The following is a 20,545-nucleotide window of genomic DNA, read 5'->3' as shown; positions in this document are numbered from 1 at the left end:
ACTTAGGGGAAATCATGTCTTTCATGAAATAAGTGGAAAATTGTGTCTTTTTGGGGGATTAGTTCAGCACTTCCCCCAGTGGATTCAGTTTGGAGAATTTTTTTTTGATGTGGCAATATCTCAGAAAAAGAAGGAATCACTTAACAGACTGTTAGCTAAAGCCACACAAGTGTATACATTATTGATGTGTGTGGGTAAGAAGTGTGGTGTTCACAGAAAACTTTTTAATACTCAACACTAGACTACAATACTTTTCCTGTGATTTAAATGTTTTACATTTTCTTTATGATTTCATTTACATTTACAATTGACACAGCCAGAAAAGGAAAACATCAGAGCATCAATACAAAGTCAGTATTCCTGTACAGCTGTATGAAACTGTTACCTTAGGTAAAAATAAAGAAATGCCTTTAGATTTAATGGCTCATGGGTTTAGAAAAGAAAGAAAGAAAGAAAGAAAGTCTTATGTATTGTCTATCTACCTATATATATATATATATATATATATATATATATATATATATATATGCATTTTATAAGTTGGAAAATGACCAAACTAAACTACGTAAGAATAAAAACAAAAGGATCTAAATATAAGACCAAAAACAACGGCAAAAATAAGAAAAAAAAAGAAAAACAAAAAAGAAAGACAACTGAAAAGAAAGAAATAAAAGACCAGTAAGTAAGACATTAAGGAAGACCAAAAAGTAAAAAAAGAAATAAATAAAGAAATATAGACCAAAAACAAGGACAAAAAAAGTAAAAAGAAAAAAACAAAAAAACAAAGACAACCAAAAATAAAGAAATAAAAGACCAAAAAGTAAGCAAAAAAAGAAAGACAGACCAAAAACAGACAAAAAAAAGTAAGAAAAAAGAAAATTAAAAAAAACAAAGAAATAAATAAATGAAAGACTAAAAAGTAAGAAAGAAAAACCAAAAAGATAGAGCAAAAAATAAATAAAAAAAAACTTTAAAAAAAAAACACGACAAAGAAAGGTCAGAAAGACAGAAACACCAGAGAGCAAAGACAGATAGATAGATAGATAGATAGATAGATAGATAGATAGATAGATAGATAGATGGATAGATAGATAGATAGAGCCCCTCAGCAGTGTCAGGCTCCTGTCACACACATTTAAAAGTCTCCCAGGTGCTTTCACACACACATCTTGTGACTAGTGTTGCGTGCATTCAGGTGGCACAGAGACCTGTTGCAGAGCAGAGGACCGGACAGGTTACTCTGGAGAAGTAAACTGTGAGATAACAGCACCGTCTGCTCAGCAGTGATGGCTTTTGTTACCACCAGATGACAGTATTTATCCTCTCAGCTTGTCTGGACATTATTACCGTGACCTCTGTGGACCCCTAGTGGAGGGACACAGAACAGCACATGTCTTGCAGGGCCTGATCTAACAATGCCGAGGGTTTAACCTAAATACATCTAGTGTTTTAATTAAGACTAAATGTACAGTAGATAACATGAATCTCCTGAGCCTTTAGACAAAACACACAGACAGAATTTAATTGATCTGAGATTAAAAAATCTCTGTGTGTTTAAAAATGCATGCTCAAGTATGCAAATGCTGAATACGAGAGAGGGAGAAAACTTCTCCAAATCATTTTAGTATTTTTTTTTTAATACAGATTTTCCTTAAAGCCTCTCAAACCCACTGATGATCATAAAAATTCAGATTCAAAAAGATAATTTATTAAACAGTGGCAGGAAGATTATTCTTGGAATATTTATCCACACTGCAGTGAGCGGGGTCGAGTCACATGCATGATAGAAAAGGTCAATGAAATGGATTGAGTGTGGAGAAAATCATTGCACACTCTTATTTCTCTGCCAAAAGGTCTTCAGTGGCATTAATGTCCTGCTCTCTGTGATATATAATGAAAGATTGAGTGTGTGTATGTGTGCGTGCATGCTGTGTGTGTGTGTGTGAGAGTGGTTTAGGTCTACTGAGTCTTCATTACACCAGAGCTGGGTCCACTCCTGTCCTCTGCCCTCACTCATTGCCTCTCCCAGTGCCGGCCAGGAATAATGAATTACAGTGGATGCCATGGGGGGCTGAGTGAGTGGCTCAGAAGTGGACTCCATTTTAGCTCAAATTACCTCTCAGATCCCATTCAAATGGCAGTCTCAGGCTGCACTCCACCTTCTCTACGTACCCCTATCTGAGGGTGCTATTATGCCTCCACACCTTTTCTTCATTTGCTCATTTGTGTGCCTGTTTCCAGCCCTTTTTTTGTGGCCACTCTTCCACTGCTTTGGGGGCTAAATCAAAGGAATAATAGCAGAACATCTACATAAAAAACACAGGAACTAGGCTACAGATGCAGCATCGTCTTTAACAGTGTAAACAACAGTTCAGTGTCTCAGTGGGATTTATCAGTTCAGTCAGCATGCTCAGCCTTGTGTGCCATTCCTGTTGATTCCTCCTCTTCCTCCGCAGGACAATAATAAAATGACAGCCTAAATCTCAGGTGATGGCACATTATGCATGCCATCCAAACAAATCCTTCCCAGTGTAAATTAAACACACCCAGTGCATCTTACAGCCCGGATCAGACTCTGTAAATCGACCAGGGTAATAATAAGAACTGAATAAAAGGTAATGGAATAAATCAAGCTGAGCATTTCCATTGCATGATCTATCCTGAGAGGCAGACAACAACAAAAAAACTCTGCATTTTTGTGCAAAACTCGCAGACAGTAGGCTAAAAATTTACAACCTCAGGTCAATATCCATCTTCAGTTTCCTCTAAAATATAAAAGAATTAAATATGAGGAGATGCTCTGTCAATCTGGATCCAGCTAATTATCTCACTGATTAAGATTATGTGTAAATCTGGGGGTTTAAATTGTGTAAATGAAACACATATTTATCAAAATATCAAATATGAAAAAGAAGCATTCAATCATTCAGACTCCTAAAAATGAAAAGCAGACACCTGTTGTGTGGATATACAGAGGAGAAATCTACACCTCTGAAATATGTCACCACATTGAATATTGTCAAAGAATGGAGGCCTCATTTGCATAATCCCAATCGTGCTCGCAGCCCTGTTTAGGATGCACTAAAGGTCGATGTTTGTCATGTTTTAATTAGTCTTCATTAGTAGGCGTAAGAGACATTTCTGTGGAGCAACAGGCACGCAGCCTATTCATCTCGGCTGCTGAGAGACGCGCAAAAAGTTGGCAAGGCTAAATCCATCTGGGAAAGTTATTGCGCCTAAAATGGCCTTTGACAGCCCGCCCACTGATAAGTGACAAATTCACAACATATCCGCGGCTAGGGGGGTAAAAACAACTCAGGTGCACGCGGGGTGAAAGGGACTCAGTCGCACATGGCGCTTTCAGGGGAGTCCAGCACTATTTTGGCGAGTTGGAAACGGCGCAGGGCGCGATGCCACACAGGGAGAGGGGTCGGAAACCCGCTTATGACTGACCTCCTTCCACTATAATTAAAGTTGCAAGCTGGACACGGAGGCATAACATGAATTGTTTCGCACATTTAGAGTGAACTCCGATCTGAAATCAGAAATAAACGGGAGGGAAAAGCTCGAAGGCATGCTGGGCATTTTCTCTGTGACAACTTTTCATTTTAATGCCTAACTTTTAAAAATCTGTGCTGTGATATGATCACAGCTGGAGTGCTGGTTTGACATTTGTAAATGTATGTCTGTGTATAATTCCTTATGGTGGGCCACAGGTTGCAGGGCTGCAAGTTTGAGCTACTTTAAAAGTTGTTCAGATTTAGTTTCCTTTTCAAAATTTGGAGGGACATTTATGAAACATTTGGAAATTTTGAGCATCAAACACTGATTTTTACGCACCAATCTGCGCCTTTCCTGCATTAATTCATGTTAAAAAATGTCAGTTTTGTTAAAATAAATGTCTTCTACTAGTTTCCACACGTGTGTATCCAGGCTTATCTTTTAACACACACTTCCTAAAAATGCACCCCTGCTTCCACATGCTCTTCCACCTTTGATTTGTAGGATATTTACATGATCTTTAAACGAAATAAACTCAAAATATTACACATTTTGGTGTGGTGACCTGATATCCCACTGTTCTGTCTGCACGCGTAAACCTGCTCTCAGATAACACTTCATCCCGCAGCAAGTGCTTTCCACCTGTCTCCCTCCCACTTGTTCCTCCTTGCTCATAAACGCACGTATAGGGACCTCGAGACAGGTGCACGAGGCATTTGGACGATCCAAAGCCCGTGAAGCATCCTGGGTGCCCCGCAAAGGAGCAAAAACTTTAAGGGGGTTAGCGGGGGTCAGTGAGCATCAGGTAGACTTTTACATTACACTGGCTTTTCTTTAAGATCTGTTGAGCAGCATTTCCAGTCATACACACACCCCTCTTGTCCCTCTTGCACGCACCCCCCCCCTAATTTGTTCTGTATGACGGAGAATGTAAACCCATTAACCTTACGGAAATAGGCACCACGTGCAGGTCACAAGTAAGACGTGGAAAGTCCAGGCGAGCAGCTGGAAAACTACAGTAGGTGGAAAACACTGCGGGCCTGACACCAGTTGAGTATCACCAACATGACACTTTGGGGCTTGTGGGGATATTATTAAGAAATAAAATAAAAACTCATCAGCCAAATGACTTTTATATGTTTATTTAGACGTGGTAATAACAGTGAAACCTTAATTCAGAGTTACAGGCTTTAGGTCTGAGAGAGGATGTTTCTGCTCCATATGACTAAGCGTCTTTACGCGTCCTGTTCCTTGCGCATATGTTTCTTTCTTTTTTGTAACCCTTTATTTCCTTTAATGAAGCCTTAAAGTAACAATTCAGGGCTGGCTGTTTTAAAATCACTGCACACCTTATTCATTTTATTGTGAAATTATTTAAACCCAGAGGATAGGTTTAAAGCAATTCACGTTTGGCATGAATTTCCCATAAAAACCAAATTATTTTTATGTTGCGTTTACTCTTGAAACTGTGATATATTTTGGGGTGTGTCTATCTATGTATTTTTGTTTTATTTTTTAGTCAGAGCTGGATGGTGTGTTATTTTAGCCTTGAAGTTTGATTTCAAATTCCCTTTTTTGCAATTAAAAATTGAGAAATTGAATAAAACCTCACGGGGACCAACTCGGGCTCTTAGCTCACATTTTTTAGGATTCACACACCTACCTGCTCACCAACTTTGTTAAAACTATATTTTCCACTTGGGCAAACCCAAAAATCAATATTAAATGTTCAAAACTTGCCACAGTTTTATGTTGGTCTAGTTTACAAGTTTCTTACTCTACATCCAACACTGCAGGAACTTTTCCTCACCTATTTTTCCTTTTATGAGAGATAAGAAAACTTTTTAAAAATATATTTTCTACTTCCAGAATAAAGTGGAAATTCAAACAGGAGTGCTGCTGTTTTGTTTCACTTTTTTGGGCACTTTAAGAAATATTAAAAAACGTGGAAAAATCACAGACTACCCGCCGAACATCTTCCTCACATTAGTGAAGCGTTCAGGAGTTTGCTGATGGGAGCTCAGCTGCATTCAATTAGCTTTCATCCAATTTAGCTGAGGCCTTAATTGCGCTCAGGGTGGTGCAGTTGTTTGTGCTAAGCTTCTGTTTGAGACTTCTGTGGAGAAATACGAGCCGCTCCTGAAGAACAATCCCAATTCAAATGAGACTTATCTACGCCAGACCGATCAGACGGATTAAGAGTTATTAAAACCTATAAAGGGCTGAAACCAGAAGATCCAGCAGCCCCAAAGTCCGCTGCGTGGCGACTCCAGAGGATTCCTCTGTAAACACATCCACACCAAGGCAAAAATTATATAGACATCATCTACATACGGTGATGTATGATGAATAAATAGTGGGGTAAAGCATATCTGGAAGGCTGTTTGGCAGCAGAGGCAAAAATAAATTAATCTGACTTTGAGGAGCACAGCCTCACTACATGTTTTCCTTAAAACTAAAAAGCCAATCTTCAGTTTTATATCATGTTGTAGCTTTTAAAGAAGAATAAGAAGCAGTTTATGAGTTAATCCAAATTAGCTTTAACATATGAGCAGTAAATGACGCATGGGTTCGTGTTTTACGCACCAAAAATATCCATATCTTAACACAAGTGGCACAAATGCACCAATTCGATCATTTTACTGCATTTGTTTTTAACCCAAATTTATATTTTTCCACTTAAATTTCTTGTGATCTGCACTTTTCTCCAACACTCAACACACTACACGTTCTGGAAAATTCCTGGAAAACAATGGAGCTTTGGAAACAGGTGGAACTATCTCACCAAATCCTACAATTTATTTCAGTTTTCTTTCTAAACTCATTTGACTTTTTGCAGTAGAGACTATACGCAATTAGGCCCGCTTCTAATCTTGTCTAATTCGGCTGCCATGCTCTTGGCTGACCCGGGATGAAAAAAAAAAAAACAAAAAAAAAACAGGGGGCAGCGAGCTTCCAGGCCCACAAAAGCACAACAAAAAAAATCATACAGGATCATCAAATAGGAGAGACTTGCTTTCAGGTTTTGAAAGGCACAGGAAGCTGGAGGATTTGGTCCGACCCCTGCATGGTGACAGAGCTGATATCTTTTAGAGACCCCCATTCATCTGGAGGGAGGGATGGTGGCCGGGAGAGGGAGGGGAGGAAGAGGAGGAGGAGGAGGGGGGGTGTTGCTGGGGTAGGGGTGGGGTTGGAGGGGGCTCAGGGTGCATCTGCAGAGGTCCCACCACCCTCTGATCTGTGAGCTGGCACACATCACGGCGTCCATTCACAAATCCTCCTTCTGCGCGTCACCTTTTGTAGTACTCCATAGTACTGAGCGCTGGTGACGTGTAAGACAATCCTACCAAGGAAAATACAGAGGAAAAAAATAGGTTATAGGAACTCAAGGACAGGGCACATGCGCACAATGCATGCGATTTATTATAGTAGTAGGAGGGGTGTGTATATATGTGTGAGCGCGAGGAGGAGGGGGAGGAGGAGGGGGAGGAGGTGTGGAGCTATAAGTGAATATGAAATAGACCCAGTTGCTGGATTTATAGGCTGCATGGAAACAAAATCAGACGTTCGAACAGCATTTTTTTTAAATCAAAAATAGGGAATATTAACCCTTCAATGCAAAGTACAACACACTTTCTGGTGCTTCTTGAAACAAACAAGAGAAAAGACATGAGAATCTGAAGCATTTACTAATTTAGCACAACCTGACATGTGCAATAATCAATATTTCCTGCTTCCCTGAACAAGAACAGAATGTATTCATGATAAATACTCACTTTATACAAGCTATGCTTTAACTATGAGGCAGTTTACACCTTTAAAATAGCCATAATAACAGGCTGCGTTGCTGATAATGTGCTCGAGTGTTGGCAAATACAAGCAATGATAACAGGAATTTCCCAAAACTTCATATCATCGATTTGACCCAGCTGCTGGCGGCTTATTTGTTACGTGACAGAGTGCTCTGGAAATGAGAGCAAATAAGAATATGAAACATTTGTGTTGAGGATGGCAGACATTTTAAATAATCAGGAACTGGTTTATAATAGTCGCCTCGTCTTTAACTACAAGCCCGTTGGAACACTGGATAATGTTTTATCACAATGTGGAAAACCTGCACATGCACAGGTTTTAAAGTCACCTTGGATAAAAACTACACACGTCTGTAATACAGAAAACTGAGGCCTGCTTATTAAGCACGTGTGTGCACGTTTTAACATCAGTTTTTGATCATGATACAGGCAAGAAAAATAAAAAATACTGTGCATTCATGTATCAGTTTCACCGCGTCTGGACAGGCCTGGATACAAAACAAAAAAATTATGTCCAAGGGTGAGCTACCATCATAAAAGCTTCCTTTTAAAATCCCATTTTCCCAACTGTGTTAATCAATATTTTAAGAAACAAACATCCAAAGACTAAATATGAGGGGGCTTCACTTTCTAAAGCAACATAGCCGATGAAGAGGAAGACAATAAAACTACAAAGCAAGCATGCCACCAAAAAAAAAAGTCAGACACAATATTAAAGAATATTTTTTTAAAAACAGACTTACTAAAAGCTTCATATAAGTTGATTATTTCCTGACTTTTCTTGCGAAAATGAGATAAAAACAATGGTAATATGCGAATAAATTGGATGCTACACTATTTTAACCCTTCACCAACCAGGACAAACTGTCCTACAACGTGTTTTCATCTCTAACCAGTAAAAGTTAGTCTAGCTCATATGTCAAACTACAGAAATCATCAGTGAGTAAACATTCTGCTAAAACAGGACACATTTTACCACCACACAGCAAAACAAGCCAGTAAAAGTCACCAGACAATGGTGAATCAAAACCCCACAATAGTAGGATTATGTGCTGTACGGTATACACTGCAAAAAATACACATGGTCTAGTTTTGAGTATTAAAAAGCATGTTTTGCTGCTAAAAGCTGCAGTGGGGTGAGATGACTCCTGCACACTGCTCTTTCACCTATTTGGAGCATTTCTTGTAAAGGGTATCCTTGTGCGTAAAATCCCGATCCGCAACCATCATTCTCATTTTTTTGTTTTAAAACGTCGCTTCAAAATAGAAACAAGTGGAATAAGAGCCAGATGTGTTAGTTTTTAAAGAAAAATACAATTCTGTGGCTTATTAGAAGCATAGATGGTGTGTTTTAGTGTGTTTTCTGCAGTGCACACAGGCTTGTATTATAATTCAGAGGCTGAAATGGTGTCATTTCCTCCAGACATGAGTGTTTTGCTGTGAGGTTAGAGGCCAAGCCCAGGCGGTAGCGGCCTGTCTGTGCCTCCATTGTCTGCTGCTTATTTAGCGCTCAACATTAATCTGCGCTTCCCCTCACAAGTAAGAAACAATCGCAGCATGAGAGTGGCCTGTCTAATTACATCTTTCACTCCCAACTTTCACTTCAGCAGCCGACGGGAGAGCCTGGATGGGCCCTTTGTGATATGGGGGCCATGTGAGAGAGGAGAAAAGGGTGTTCAGGTAGATTTTGGGGGATAACACTGTTTAAAATGCAGCAATGTCAGAAGGCAAGAATTCTCTTTGAAAAGTGGAATACTATCAAGAGGTCAGCCTAAAGCCTGTGATGTGGTATTTTGTGAATTTGTGCGCATATGAGGTGTCCATACGCGTTTGGACGCAAACCCAAGATTAACCCCAAACAAATATTTTAGCTAGTAAGACTTCACAATAATTGCTTTGCAATTTGCACAAAGCCTGTGTTTAACAAGTGAAAAGTCAAGGATAGAGTGTTTCCCGTAGGACAATACCAGACTCGAGTTTAAATTAAACAGTTTTGGGCAGCAGGTTATTGTTGCAACCTCCACAGCATCCAAAAAGCACATATTTTTATGACAAACGTCACCACAGCTTAAATAAATCTGAACAATCTGTCATAAAATAATCACATTATACAGCAACGTCCTGTGTGCGCTTTAGAAATATGGATCCAAGTTACTCCCACTCCCCAAAAAACTAAAACAAAGACAACAGATGCTTGTTATAATAAAAAGAAAGCAGCTGTCTGACTTCCCTAACTGAATTGTTCAAAGGCTCCTCACTCAGTCTGAGTCTTGCTGCTCCTCTGGTCCTCCTCGATGCCCCCTTTTTTCTTTTACGCGCAGCCCCGGTTCAAACGCCAGCGGAGAACCGGCTGCGCCATCCCTGCAGCCCGGTGGCGTCCTGGGAGGAGAAAAAGCAAACTTAGCCCTGGTCAGCAAAGTTACTCAAAGTTTTGTCTTTGGCGCGACTCAGTATCCTGAGCACCGTGCACAAAACAGTTTGTTTGCATCACTGATTTCTTTTAAAGGGATATGGACCCAGTTCTTGGTCGACCGCAGCGTCACGACAGGCGAACATGAGAACATCAAAAATACTTAAGGCACATCTCTGCGCGTTTTGAGAGCCAGACAGGGGGGGGAACTCTTTGGCTGTCACATTTCAGTTTTGATGCATTTTGTTGCCAATTATGACTCGACTGAAAGCAACACGTCACATTAGGCACATCCTGCAAATAAAGTGGTTACATTACAAGATAAAACAGTAAATGCGTTGCTGCTATGGTTTAAAATAAAGATGCATGTTTTTAGATTTAATTTAAATACAACAAAATACAGTTACTCCAGCTTTAGCTCTAAATATGAGCATACAGACATGCAGCTGCTCTGTTTTACGCATTTAACCTTGGCCAGGACAATCTGACTTTAACTTACTCTGACTCCAGCTAACCTTACAGGTGCTATAATGACATTTAATGCAAATATTGTGTAGTGTTCATGCTAATAATGGTGTTTTCAGTGTTGTCTACAAAGGTGTATTTTCAGATGATATTTTAACACATGTTGCACAAAGATTTGCACGTCACGGATCCCCAAATGCATCCACATTGGTCTATTTTACCCTTTACGCAAGGATTTTTGTCTAATTTGCGTTTAAATGAGAAGATTTTTGGTTGTTATTGTTTTTTAAATCAAACTGTATTGCACTAAGGGTGTCCTAAAGTGTCGTGAATGCAACTTATGTGCACCGAAAATGTGTTATAGTGCATTAAAATGTCGTAAAAATGTACCATTTCTTGTTTTACTGGGAATCCCTCCCTGCCCTGCAAGCGAGGAACCCCGGGGGTCCCCACAACCTACTTTGACAGCCGATGCTTCAATCTCCCATTGTTTTTAATAAACACAGACAAGCTGGTGTGCATCGTGTTTCCCCTTCTGCAAACTAAAACTCCAAAAAATTAAGTTACAGTTTCATAAACACAGATTAATTATTGGGGGGTATCTGTGAGCATGCACTGGATTTAAATTAGGCTTCTCCCTCCGTCAGTCCAGGACTCTTTCCCTTTACTAAGGCGAGGATGGGCGTTTGTGGACTGCGCTGGAGTCTGCGTCACGTGGCCTGGTTTCTGCCATCCTATTGGTGCAAGGCACGTGTCTGGGAGGACGGTGGGAAAACGTCACTCGGGGGGCTCGTATTGAAAATAAGAACAAAACTCCAGAGTGAGAGTATTAGAGCATCAGTTTAGGAGCCTCTTTATTTACCCTTAGTTTAGTTTAGGTGTAGGCATTACTGAGCACACTGAAATCGGATAACACTAAATTGGACGGTGCGCAAATGGCACATGTTTTAGCTGTGCGCTCTCAGTTGTAACCCGAGGTTGAGGGAATATATGTCAAAAAAGTATGCTTTTCTCAGAGGACACTACCGCAAGGCTTTGCATGGTGTCCAAGGCACTCACTAGTATTTGAGTTTTATTTTTTTTATTTATTTCAAGCGTGCAGCTTTTTTTCCTGCAATTTTAATTTCCCCTGAAGTTCTTTGCGAATTTTATTGCAGCGGAGAGAGCGATAAAGGGGTTAAAGAGAGTAAAGCGGGGAAAGTGAATCAGTATGGAAGAAAATGATCACGGCAACAGAGATGTGGTGGAGCGGCAGGAGTCGGCGGATGAATCCAACAGAGCCATCCTTCCCCTCTTACAGGCGCCGGGGAACCTGCAGATCCCTCACCGGGTCACCAATTTCTTCATCGACAACATCCTGCGGCCGGATTTCGGACGGAAAAAGGACGGGGGCGCAAACCGCGAAGAGAACAGCGTGGCATCGCGGGAGAGCCACAGCAGCCCCGACGCCCCTCAGACCGAGCCGGTGGGGAACACGGTGCCGGCGGAGGGGACCTCCACTCCACACACGGTTACCGGGACCAAGAAGCCCGCTATAGCCGCCGAGGAGCCGCTGAAACCCCGCGGGGAGAGCGGAGACCAGTGCCTAAGCTCAGACTCAGACAGTTCCCAAGCCAGCTCAAACCCATCCCACCCTCAGCCCATGCTGTGGCCAGCCTGGGTGTACTGCACCAGATACTCGGACAGGCCTTCTTCAGGTTGGTGGCACCGTGCATGCGTTTTACTCTATACCGTATTCCCGGTAACCTGAAATACCCCGTAACACTGACCCCGGATGCCTTGACCGACTTCTCCGAAGTAGAGTAGGCTGTAGCGAAGCGTGCTGCGCAGCGCAAGATGACATTTTACTGAAGATAAATCAATTTAGATTTTTAAAAATATAATAATTAATGCAGACATCTTGAGGTAGAGTAGCTGCACGATCAGCGTGTCTTTGCACAACGCAGGAAAAATAGGCTACCACATAAAACCAAATTAAAAAGGGGCTTTTTGGTGAGAGTGGGCCTATTTTAAATGCAAACAAGAAAGAAAAAATATTTCTTTTAAGCTGCAAAACTTAACTTAATTCTGCATATGTTAACTCCTCTCCAAAATACACAAAAACCCTTTTTACGCAACCATTACGCACAGATATTTTCTGCACTAAAATGTTCCCATGCAGACAGTCTCTTGTATATTTCCTCAGGTTATGAATATGATAATACTGGGGTCCTACATATAGTAAACATCAGCGCGGTGACAGGCTGCATCCAGAAAATCTGCAGGTCTGCAAAATAATAATTGGTGTAGCTGTTTTGCTGCTCAGAAGCGTTAGGCGAGTTGTGTTTGGGATGAATTAAATATGCATCTGATTTCACAATGGACGCTCCCATAGCTTCTGTTTCTACCAGCCAGTGGTGAAGGTTTTTCTGTATTATTTCTTATCTTTAATTATAAGGAAACAAAACCTGTAAGTTGCCAGTCTGCAGAAAAGTTTACATCAGGTGTATTTTTTCTTAGAGTGTATGAAAAGTGGAGTACAACTTGTTCTCATGCATTATGTAACGCTGTATGGAGTGGCGTAGGCGACTACTACGAGTTGTAGAGCTGCACAGTTTTTATATGGGCTGCTTGAAAAAAAAAAAGAAACACACACACACTCTCTCTCACACACACACGCTGATTCATCAGTATAAAGGTTCGGCCTGTGTTATGTGGTTTCATTAATGTTTTCCACACTGTTTGGAGGAGGGAGCCAAACACACAAGTGCGAAGCTCAACTAAACAGGCCTCTATCCAGATGGAAAATTAACGTGTATCTAATGTGCGCTGCTCACATTCTCTTCACGTTTGCCCACTGAGGAGCTCCTCGAGAGGCCCACGAAAACAAAAAATGCAAAGTAGCTGCATTGAACTGTATCCTGTATTTCCAAACAGTGGCTGAGATGTGTCAGTGATGTTTTTTTCCAAGTGTTGTCCTATTGGTTAATAATTCCTTATTACTACAGACAGTGTCAGCGTTGTGTGTGTGTGTGTGTGTGTGTGTGTGTGTGTGTGTGTGTGTACACATGTACGTATATGTGTGTAAGCGAGGAAGAGGCATAGAAACAGGGAGGGAGGGGAGGTTTTGATTCTTGGGTGTGTGTTTTTTTTCCAGTGGACGTGTCAACATTTTACAACCAGTGCTCCTCATTTTTTACAAGTTTACAAAAAAGATGTGAGGGGAACAATAGAACTTAATTTTGTGATTTTTTTTAAATGCAAAAACCTTCTAAAGACACGGTCACTTTATGGCAACATATGTCTGATGAAACATTTGTTTACTTACTTCTCGATTTTGCAGATGAAGTATGTTTAACATATGGAAAACAGACTTTACGCACGAGCTTTGCGTAAATATGTTGGCGTTATCCTAAATGTGAAGAGGTATATCAGAATACTAGTGTTACGTGGGGTTAGTATTTTAATGAGGAAGCTTAAAATTCTTTGTTTTTTCATTTATAAAGTTGTTAATATGCCGTTTCCCTGATTATCACCCATGTTTTCTTTGCGCATATTTATGAGCATGTTTGGATACTAACAAACCAATATATGTTTGTCTGTGACCCCCCCTCACCCCCATATACCCCCCACACTGCAGGGCCAAGATCTCGCAAACCAAAGAAGAAAACGACCAGCAAAGAGGACAAGCGACCACGGACGGCCTTCACAGCAGAGCAGCTGCAAAGACTAAAATCGGAGTTTCAGACAAATCGCTATCTGACCGAGCAGAGGCGGCAGAACCTGGCGCAGGAGCTGGGCCTGAACGAGTCCCAGATCAAGATCTGGTTTCAGAACAAGAGGGCCAAAATCAAGAAGGCCACTGGCGCAAAAAACAGCCTGGCCTTGCACCTGATGGCACAAGGACTGTACAATCACGCCACCATCTCGTCGAAAGACGAAAAATCAGACAGCGATTGATTTCCAGAGAAGTCACAGCAGCCTCCTGACGAAAAAGAACCTATAGTAGTCTGATAGATTTTTATAGAGATATCACCGCAAAACTCTACCTACAGTACAGGAATATTTAAAGTTGCCACAGCAGATAAAAATACCACAAAGCTCTATTACTATCACTATAAAGCTGACCCACACAGATACATACAGGAAATTTAAAAAAAAAAAAAAAAAGAAAGCTCACTGGACTGCAAAGAGTCCCTACAGGAATATTTATAAGTCTCTATAGCTTCCTATAGGAATATTATAGTGATTTTTCGTTCTATGGGAGGTTTTGTCAAGCCTACAATGCAATAATTTCATCGAATAAAGGGCCAGTGTATAGAGTATACCAGCATAAATTGATTAAAAAAAGAGAGATATTTCTGCAATATCACGTCTATAAAAAGATGTTGTATAAAGGTATGTTTTCATTGTTTGTCGCCCCCCCCCCGCATCACCCCACCAGGAGGTACAAACGCTTACACCCACCATTTTTCTATAGGCTACCCATGATTGTCATCATTTTACACTGAACTATAACTGGCACTTGACGTTTCCATCTGTCAGTGAAAGTGAACCAACTGAAGTCCAAAGAATATTTTTCTGCTGCATCCAGGCTACTGTGAATTTAAATAAATGCTAACACGAGTTTTATTTCCATGCTTGTCGGTTTCCTTGGTTGTTTTAATGTAAACAAAAAAAAAAGAAGCGGACAGAGGAAATGTTTTTCTTGAGTGTCAGTTGCAGAGCTAATTGGGCAGACAATGAATTTTGATACGTTTTTTAAAAAAGAAAAACCACAGGAACTGTTTATTAGAAGTGACTTTTTTTTGTCTAACACGCCACTGAACTAAAAAGCTAAGTTAGGGCCTCGCTTATATGCATGTGGTCGTCTCATAGCCTTTAAAATATGTGCGTATTCCCTTCGTTATACCAATGCATCAGTGCAGCTATTATAGTTTTTAACTAGCAATATGAATCTGTTTTTTGTAGCTAACTGAATTGAAGGCTATAATGCTGCCTATAAAGTCACAGAACAACTCTGTAGCATAAAGACAATGATGGCAACCATTCTGCGCACTCTGGATTATATAGACTATAAAAGCAGGTTATTGGATGTTCTTGTTAAATCTTTCTCTATATACAGTTTTATTACATATCCATTTATCATAAAAAGAAGGCAAATCCGTCAGTGACTGTATTACAAATGTTGGAAATCTCTTATCGTTGTTGAAAGGACTTCATATGTGTATTTATATAGATTATATTGAGAAAAAAAATCTATCCAATGACCAGTGTTGCTTTAGAGTAGATATCTGAGGTGTTTACACTGCTTGTTTATCTTGCAATAACTTCTTTTTGTTTTCTTTTGTTTTGTTTTTTTTTTGTGAATGAAAAATAGTTTATGGGGCCTTTGCATGAAAGCTGCAATTTGTTGTACTTGGGCAAATAACTGTGTTTATAAACTTTGGTCTTTATTGACAGGAGTATGATCGAGCTAAGTTTTAGACTGTATCCATACCAAATTGTGGACTTTTTGCCTTTCAAAGTGTTTTTGTTGTGTATCTGCAAAAAGTGTGTGTGAATTAAAATCCACCAAACAGAAACACACTTTGCCTTAAAAGTTCAAGTGTGAACTTTTTATGAAACAGAACTGTGCCGAATCAGAGAAGCAGTATTACTTCAAATGCAGACTATTCAAGTTTAATGCCTTTATGAAAAACTGCTGGTACGACATTATGAATTTACTCATCAGCGTATATCTATCTATATATGAACATGTTTAAATAAAATTACAACACAGAGTTGTAGAATACAATGCTATTTTTTATTTTATGTTGGGAGTATTCTTTGGTATAAATGTACATAATTTGTATCATGTATTAATTGTGTAATTAACTGCCTCCTGAAAAACTGCAAAAGAAGAGTAAATAAACCTTGAAGATTATACACAAGCAAGTCTCTGGCATCTTTACGTGATATGTATTGTCATTAAAACACAGAAGAAAAAATAACTGAGGCCTGGCTGAAGCAGCGACTCAATGCTGAGCTTCTGCAGGCATTATTATCTACAAAAAACAAATGCATTACTCGCCAGAAAAGAGAAATACACACAAAAATAGTTGTAAAGAAATGTTGCCAGATGTCAAATATCCACAAATGCAATCACAAACATTATTAATTTTCATAGCAAGACAATCCTCTCCATGCAAACACCCCCTCATTCTATGGGCAGCTCTGCATCACATTCATTGAGGATCAAATTCATGGGTTCTGAGATTAAAACATTTGCGAAAGCATCCAAACATTATGCAAGGGAAAGCCTTGAACAATTCCCAGGCATGTTTCCTCAACAATGCCTTATCTGCATTTCCATACTTGCACCGCTAGTCTTTGAACGCCATGTCTAACGGCCAGTGACTAGCATTAGAGCAGATAGGGCTGCTCCCAGCACTGTCTTCACGACGGTCAGTCTTCCTCGCCGCTTCTGAAAGGAGCCTGTGCTTCTATCACAAGGCAGAAATGGGAGTCGAAAGGAGAGAGTGAGAGAGAGGGGAGGGAGGGAGGGGAGAGACACTAGAGAGAGGGAGAGAGAGCAATGAAGGTCAAAGCCTGTCATGGCTGCAGGTGGCTGGTTTCCCCCCTCCCGCCCCTCAGTAACCCATTCTCCACACACAGCTTTCTCACTCGCTAACTCATACTCTCTCCCTCCCTCACACACACACACTTACACACATCTTACTATCACTTGGTTTTATTTTATTCTTGCCTGGCACGCACACATCCCCACACACTTCATTCATTTCTGTTCCTCCTCACATGCACACATACCCCTGTTGTTTTGGTCCTTCATTCAGCGCATCAATAGGAACCTTCATCAAAATATTCACCGGCAGAGGAGCTCCCCGAAGTTCAGATAGGGACACCAATGCATGAACAATAGCTGGAGCTGTACGGCTGCATGGGCACATTCTGCTGGAACAAAAGCTTTTTATCGGAGAATAATTTGTCTGATCGCCAAAAGTGAGATTCAGGTGGTCGAGTGACCAGACGTGGTCCATGTTTGGGCCTCTAATCGCTCCATGTAACAGGAAAGTCTTAAATTGCAGTAAAAACATAATATATGACAGTGGAAATCATCAGTTATCTGGGTGGAAAACACTGAGAAATAAACACCTCTGGAGCAAGATGCAGAAGTTGTAAAAAATGCCTGGAATAAAAGTTATTTTGTGCTGACAATTTCACAAAGTTCTCATGCTGTAAAAATGGAAGTGAGCACAGGATACATCAGGAAAGTATCAATGTCTACCTCTAAACACAAAAGGGCCCCATCCTGCTATGACCTCTCCTACCATCCTCCCCCTCCCCTACTGTGTCATTTACCCAGTTTCTAAATGCTTCCTACGGCCAGAGTGGAATCTGCTCAGAGGTGCCTAGGCTTTGTGGCGGAAACATAATTAAAGTGGTGAAAGATGTAAAAGGTGAAGAATGGGGATGACATCAGGCCAATTTCACACTTGGCACTCGAATGGCTAGGTCCAAGCCAGGACTCTTGCCTCGCAACACAGATCAAAGCCCACTGTCACTGCACCAGTGCAGGAAAAAAAGAGGCAAAAGGACACCTAACTATGCTAATCCCCAGGACGAATATATTTTAATCTTGTTAGAATACAAGTTAATGCTGTGGCTCAGTGACTGAACTTTCTGGCAAGAATGAGAGGTGGACAGAATTACTTTTACCTTTTCTACATGAGGTGCCTCTGTCTGGCACCGGATAAACAGCCAGAGTCTGAACAAACTTTCTTTTGGGCAAACTCAGCACATTATCGAGCCACATACTGTACAGGCAGCAGATAGCAGTAGCAAGCCAGTGAAAAGGCGAGCAACAGTTTTCATTAAGAACAACGATGGAGGGGAGAAAAAAAAAAAAACTCCAGTGGCTGTGTCAGTGACCCCGTCTGAATCCCCACTAGGGCACCTAACATGCAAAGGAAATGAGTATTTTGTGGACTGGTTTGTCCCCTCTCACATTGAGCCCTCCGTTCTCAAAAGCACCTTGGTAACCCTTGATCTCTCATGTATGGAAGTCAGGGCACTGGGGCCTGCAGAAGTTGACTAGGCAGACAATAGCAAGCGGATGCTTTCTGGAAAAGTCACACCCAGGCAACTCTCATTTCACACACCCGTGTTTGAGCGACCCTTGAAAAGAGATGCAAGACTTTTCAATAAAGATTCCCTTTGTTCGCTTAACGAAATTCAGGAAAAACAAATCTCTGTGTGCCTTTTTCCCATATAGCGATCATATCTGGGTGCTTTAGCGGATGTTTCCTGCTTTGGGGAATAAATTAAAACGTGGAATCTTTGGCAATAAATTCCACAAAGTTGTTTATAACATGCTTTGACCAACAGAACTTCTGGTTTCACTGACTGAATCGTGGATGTGTCATGAACGGATTTTTGGGGGGTCAAAATGTGGTAACCGTAATAAGAGAGCATTACGGGACATATGAGAGTATAAAGAGTTTTTGTTCATATAAAAATCTGCTTATTTTGACACAGGTTGCATCAGTTGTTTCTGTTACACTTTTATTTACTATGACTCTGACTGCTGCTTTGGTGAAATTAAACTGCTGTTACTCTGCTAATTCTGTTACAAGAGATCACATCAAGTGCTTTTGAAGCTGAAAATTAACACCAACTTTCATGATATGCTGATATGTTACCTTTTTCACAAATGAAGCACATCTTCCTCACGAAACGAAACAATAAAAACATCATCAGTTCATTGTCATTTTTAACTTCCTGTTCACACTTAACAAAAGAGCTGCAACTGATGATTATTCTCATCACTGATTAGGTTGTTCTCTACATTGATCATTAGTCGATTGATCGTTTAGTCTATAAAATGACAAAAAATACTTAAAAATACTCATCGCGATTTTTCCAGAAGATCAGATTGCATATTCAAATTTTTTGTTTTGTCTTACCAGCGATCAAAAATAAAAATTTACAATGGCATAAAACAGAGAAGAGCAGCAAGTCTTCACAGTTTAGAAGCTAAAAGTTTGGCATTTTTGCTCGATTAATGACTTAAACTTACTGCTTATCAGAATTGTTGTAGGTTAATTTACTTTTTGACTAATCAACTAATTGTTTCAGTGTTAAACATAACAATAAAGCCAGTAATGAGACTATAGTTCGTGTAAAATGCATCACACTCTCCAAGATATTATGTATGATATGGCAAATCAAAAGCAAGATGAGTAATGTATGAATAAAACTGACATTACATTGCATCCCAAAATTTCTTCACAGGTGTCTTAATCATTTGGATTAGAAGAAAGTTTTATTAAACACTGATTAGCTATTCATTTTAAAAAGCATAACATATTTCCATTGTAATACCACAATACACTCTCTGTAACGTTGGATCACCTTCGAGTACTGTAACAAGGGTTGAAGTAGGTTTGGAGTTGAACACTAACGAATCTTTGCCTGTTCGGCCTTTTATCAAGTACAGTAAAATTCCTAATGAAGGTTTTCTCAAATTCCCAATAAATTTAGTACCGAAAATTTTACTTTCCTCATTCCCCTACAACTCTAACAGTGTTGCAACTTAAAATATAAGCTAAATTGAACTAAAACGTGTACGCACCAAGGCAAAACTTTCATAATAAACACACTTTTAAAACAAGACTTGCCTTTTCCAAAAATAACACGTTTCTGTGACATCTTTTTATAAGTCCTAAAGTGGCATTGGGTGTTTAATTCTGTACTGTAATGCACTGAAGTAAACAAAGTTGAATATCTACCAAAATCAGGACCATGTTCATGTTTGAGACAGGTTCTAAAAACACTCAGTACTCTGGAGGAAACAAAAGCACGCATGGGTATCAAAGGTATGAGCTGTAATGTGATATGCTGCATTATGATTTCATTATTCATAAGTTGCGGGAATTTATGCAACAAAAACAAGATCTCTTGAAGAGAAACCGTCGAGTTGGTTGTGCTTCTTGGTGAAGCTTACAGTCTCCTTCTATATACTAAATTAAGATGTACAATGTACAGTCATGCCATCTCCGGCCTTTGTTACAGAGTTTGTGTTGCTTGCTGACACAGCTCGACAGGGTCAAGGATACATCTGACTCACCTCAGGCCCCCTGCTCTCCCTGGGGACTGGCCTGTCACTCACTTTGTGGTTACGCATCATAACTGACAGAGGCACAAAGTGAGAGCTCGACGCTGCATCAACAGCAGCAACATCATCACCAAAAAACCATGACATCTTCCTCCTAGTCCACCACCAGCTCTCTACACTGTGGAGGGAAGGGGAAAAACACACATTCACACCAAGAGCCAATAATAAAATGTCATTCAGTGTGAGTAGGGAGACCCAAAA

The 20,545-nt window shown here is 40.2% G+C and overlaps 1 protein-coding gene and 1 long non-coding RNA gene across 6 annotated transcripts in view; one reads left to right on the top strand and one right to left on the bottom strand.

Annotated features, from left to right (window-relative positions):
• Positions 1–4,627: 4,627 nt before the first annotated feature.
• LOC117264762 (uncharacterized) overlaps positions 4,628–20,545 on the bottom strand; it is a 34,573-nt gene continuing 18,655 nt past the window's right edge. For 2 of the 5 annotated variants that reach the window (XR_013488229.1, XR_004502359.2), the window contains exons 6-8: positions 20,297–20,462; positions 9,572–9,692; positions 4,628–6,844 (exon numbers count right to left, since the gene is read on the bottom strand). This is a non-coding gene — a long non-coding RNA (uncharacterized LOC117264762). Of the gene's footprint in view, positions 6,845–9,571; positions 9,693–15,501; positions 20,463–20,545 lie in introns of those variants that run through there. The other 3 variants (XR_004502360.2, XR_013488227.1, XR_013488228.1) reach the window with 3 other exon arrangements.
• Positions 10,788–16,100, top strand: en2a (engrailed homeobox 2a). The gene is made up of 2 exons (XM_033638980.2): positions 10,788–11,885; positions 13,808–16,100. The coding sequence occupies exons 1-2, from the start codon at positions 11,399–11,401 to the stop codon at positions 14,125–14,127; spliced, it is 807 nt and encodes a 268-aa protein (XP_033494871.1). The 5' UTR covers positions 10,788–11,398; the 3' UTR covers positions 14,128–16,100.

Source organism: Epinephelus lanceolatus, chromosome 20 (assembly GCF_041903045.1).
Source record: "Epinephelus lanceolatus isolate andai-2023 chromosome 20, ASM4190304v1, whole genome shotgun sequence".
NCBI classification, from domain to species: Eukaryota; Metazoa; Chordata; class Actinopteri; order Perciformes; family Serranidae; genus Epinephelus; species Epinephelus lanceolatus.
Note: the sequence above shows the minus strand (reverse complement) of the source record. Positions and strands in the feature narration are given on the sequence as shown.

Bases quoted from the DNA above. Each gene is read 5' to 3' on its own strand.
- en2a (XM_033638980.2), top strand. From the start codon at position 11,399: ATGGAAGAAAATGATCACGGCAACAGAGATGTGGTGGAGCGGCAGGAG. The intron at 11,886-13,807 runs GTTGGTGGCACC...CCCACACTGCAG, and splicing joins CTCGGACAGGCCTTCTTCAG to GGCCAAGATCTCGCAAACCA.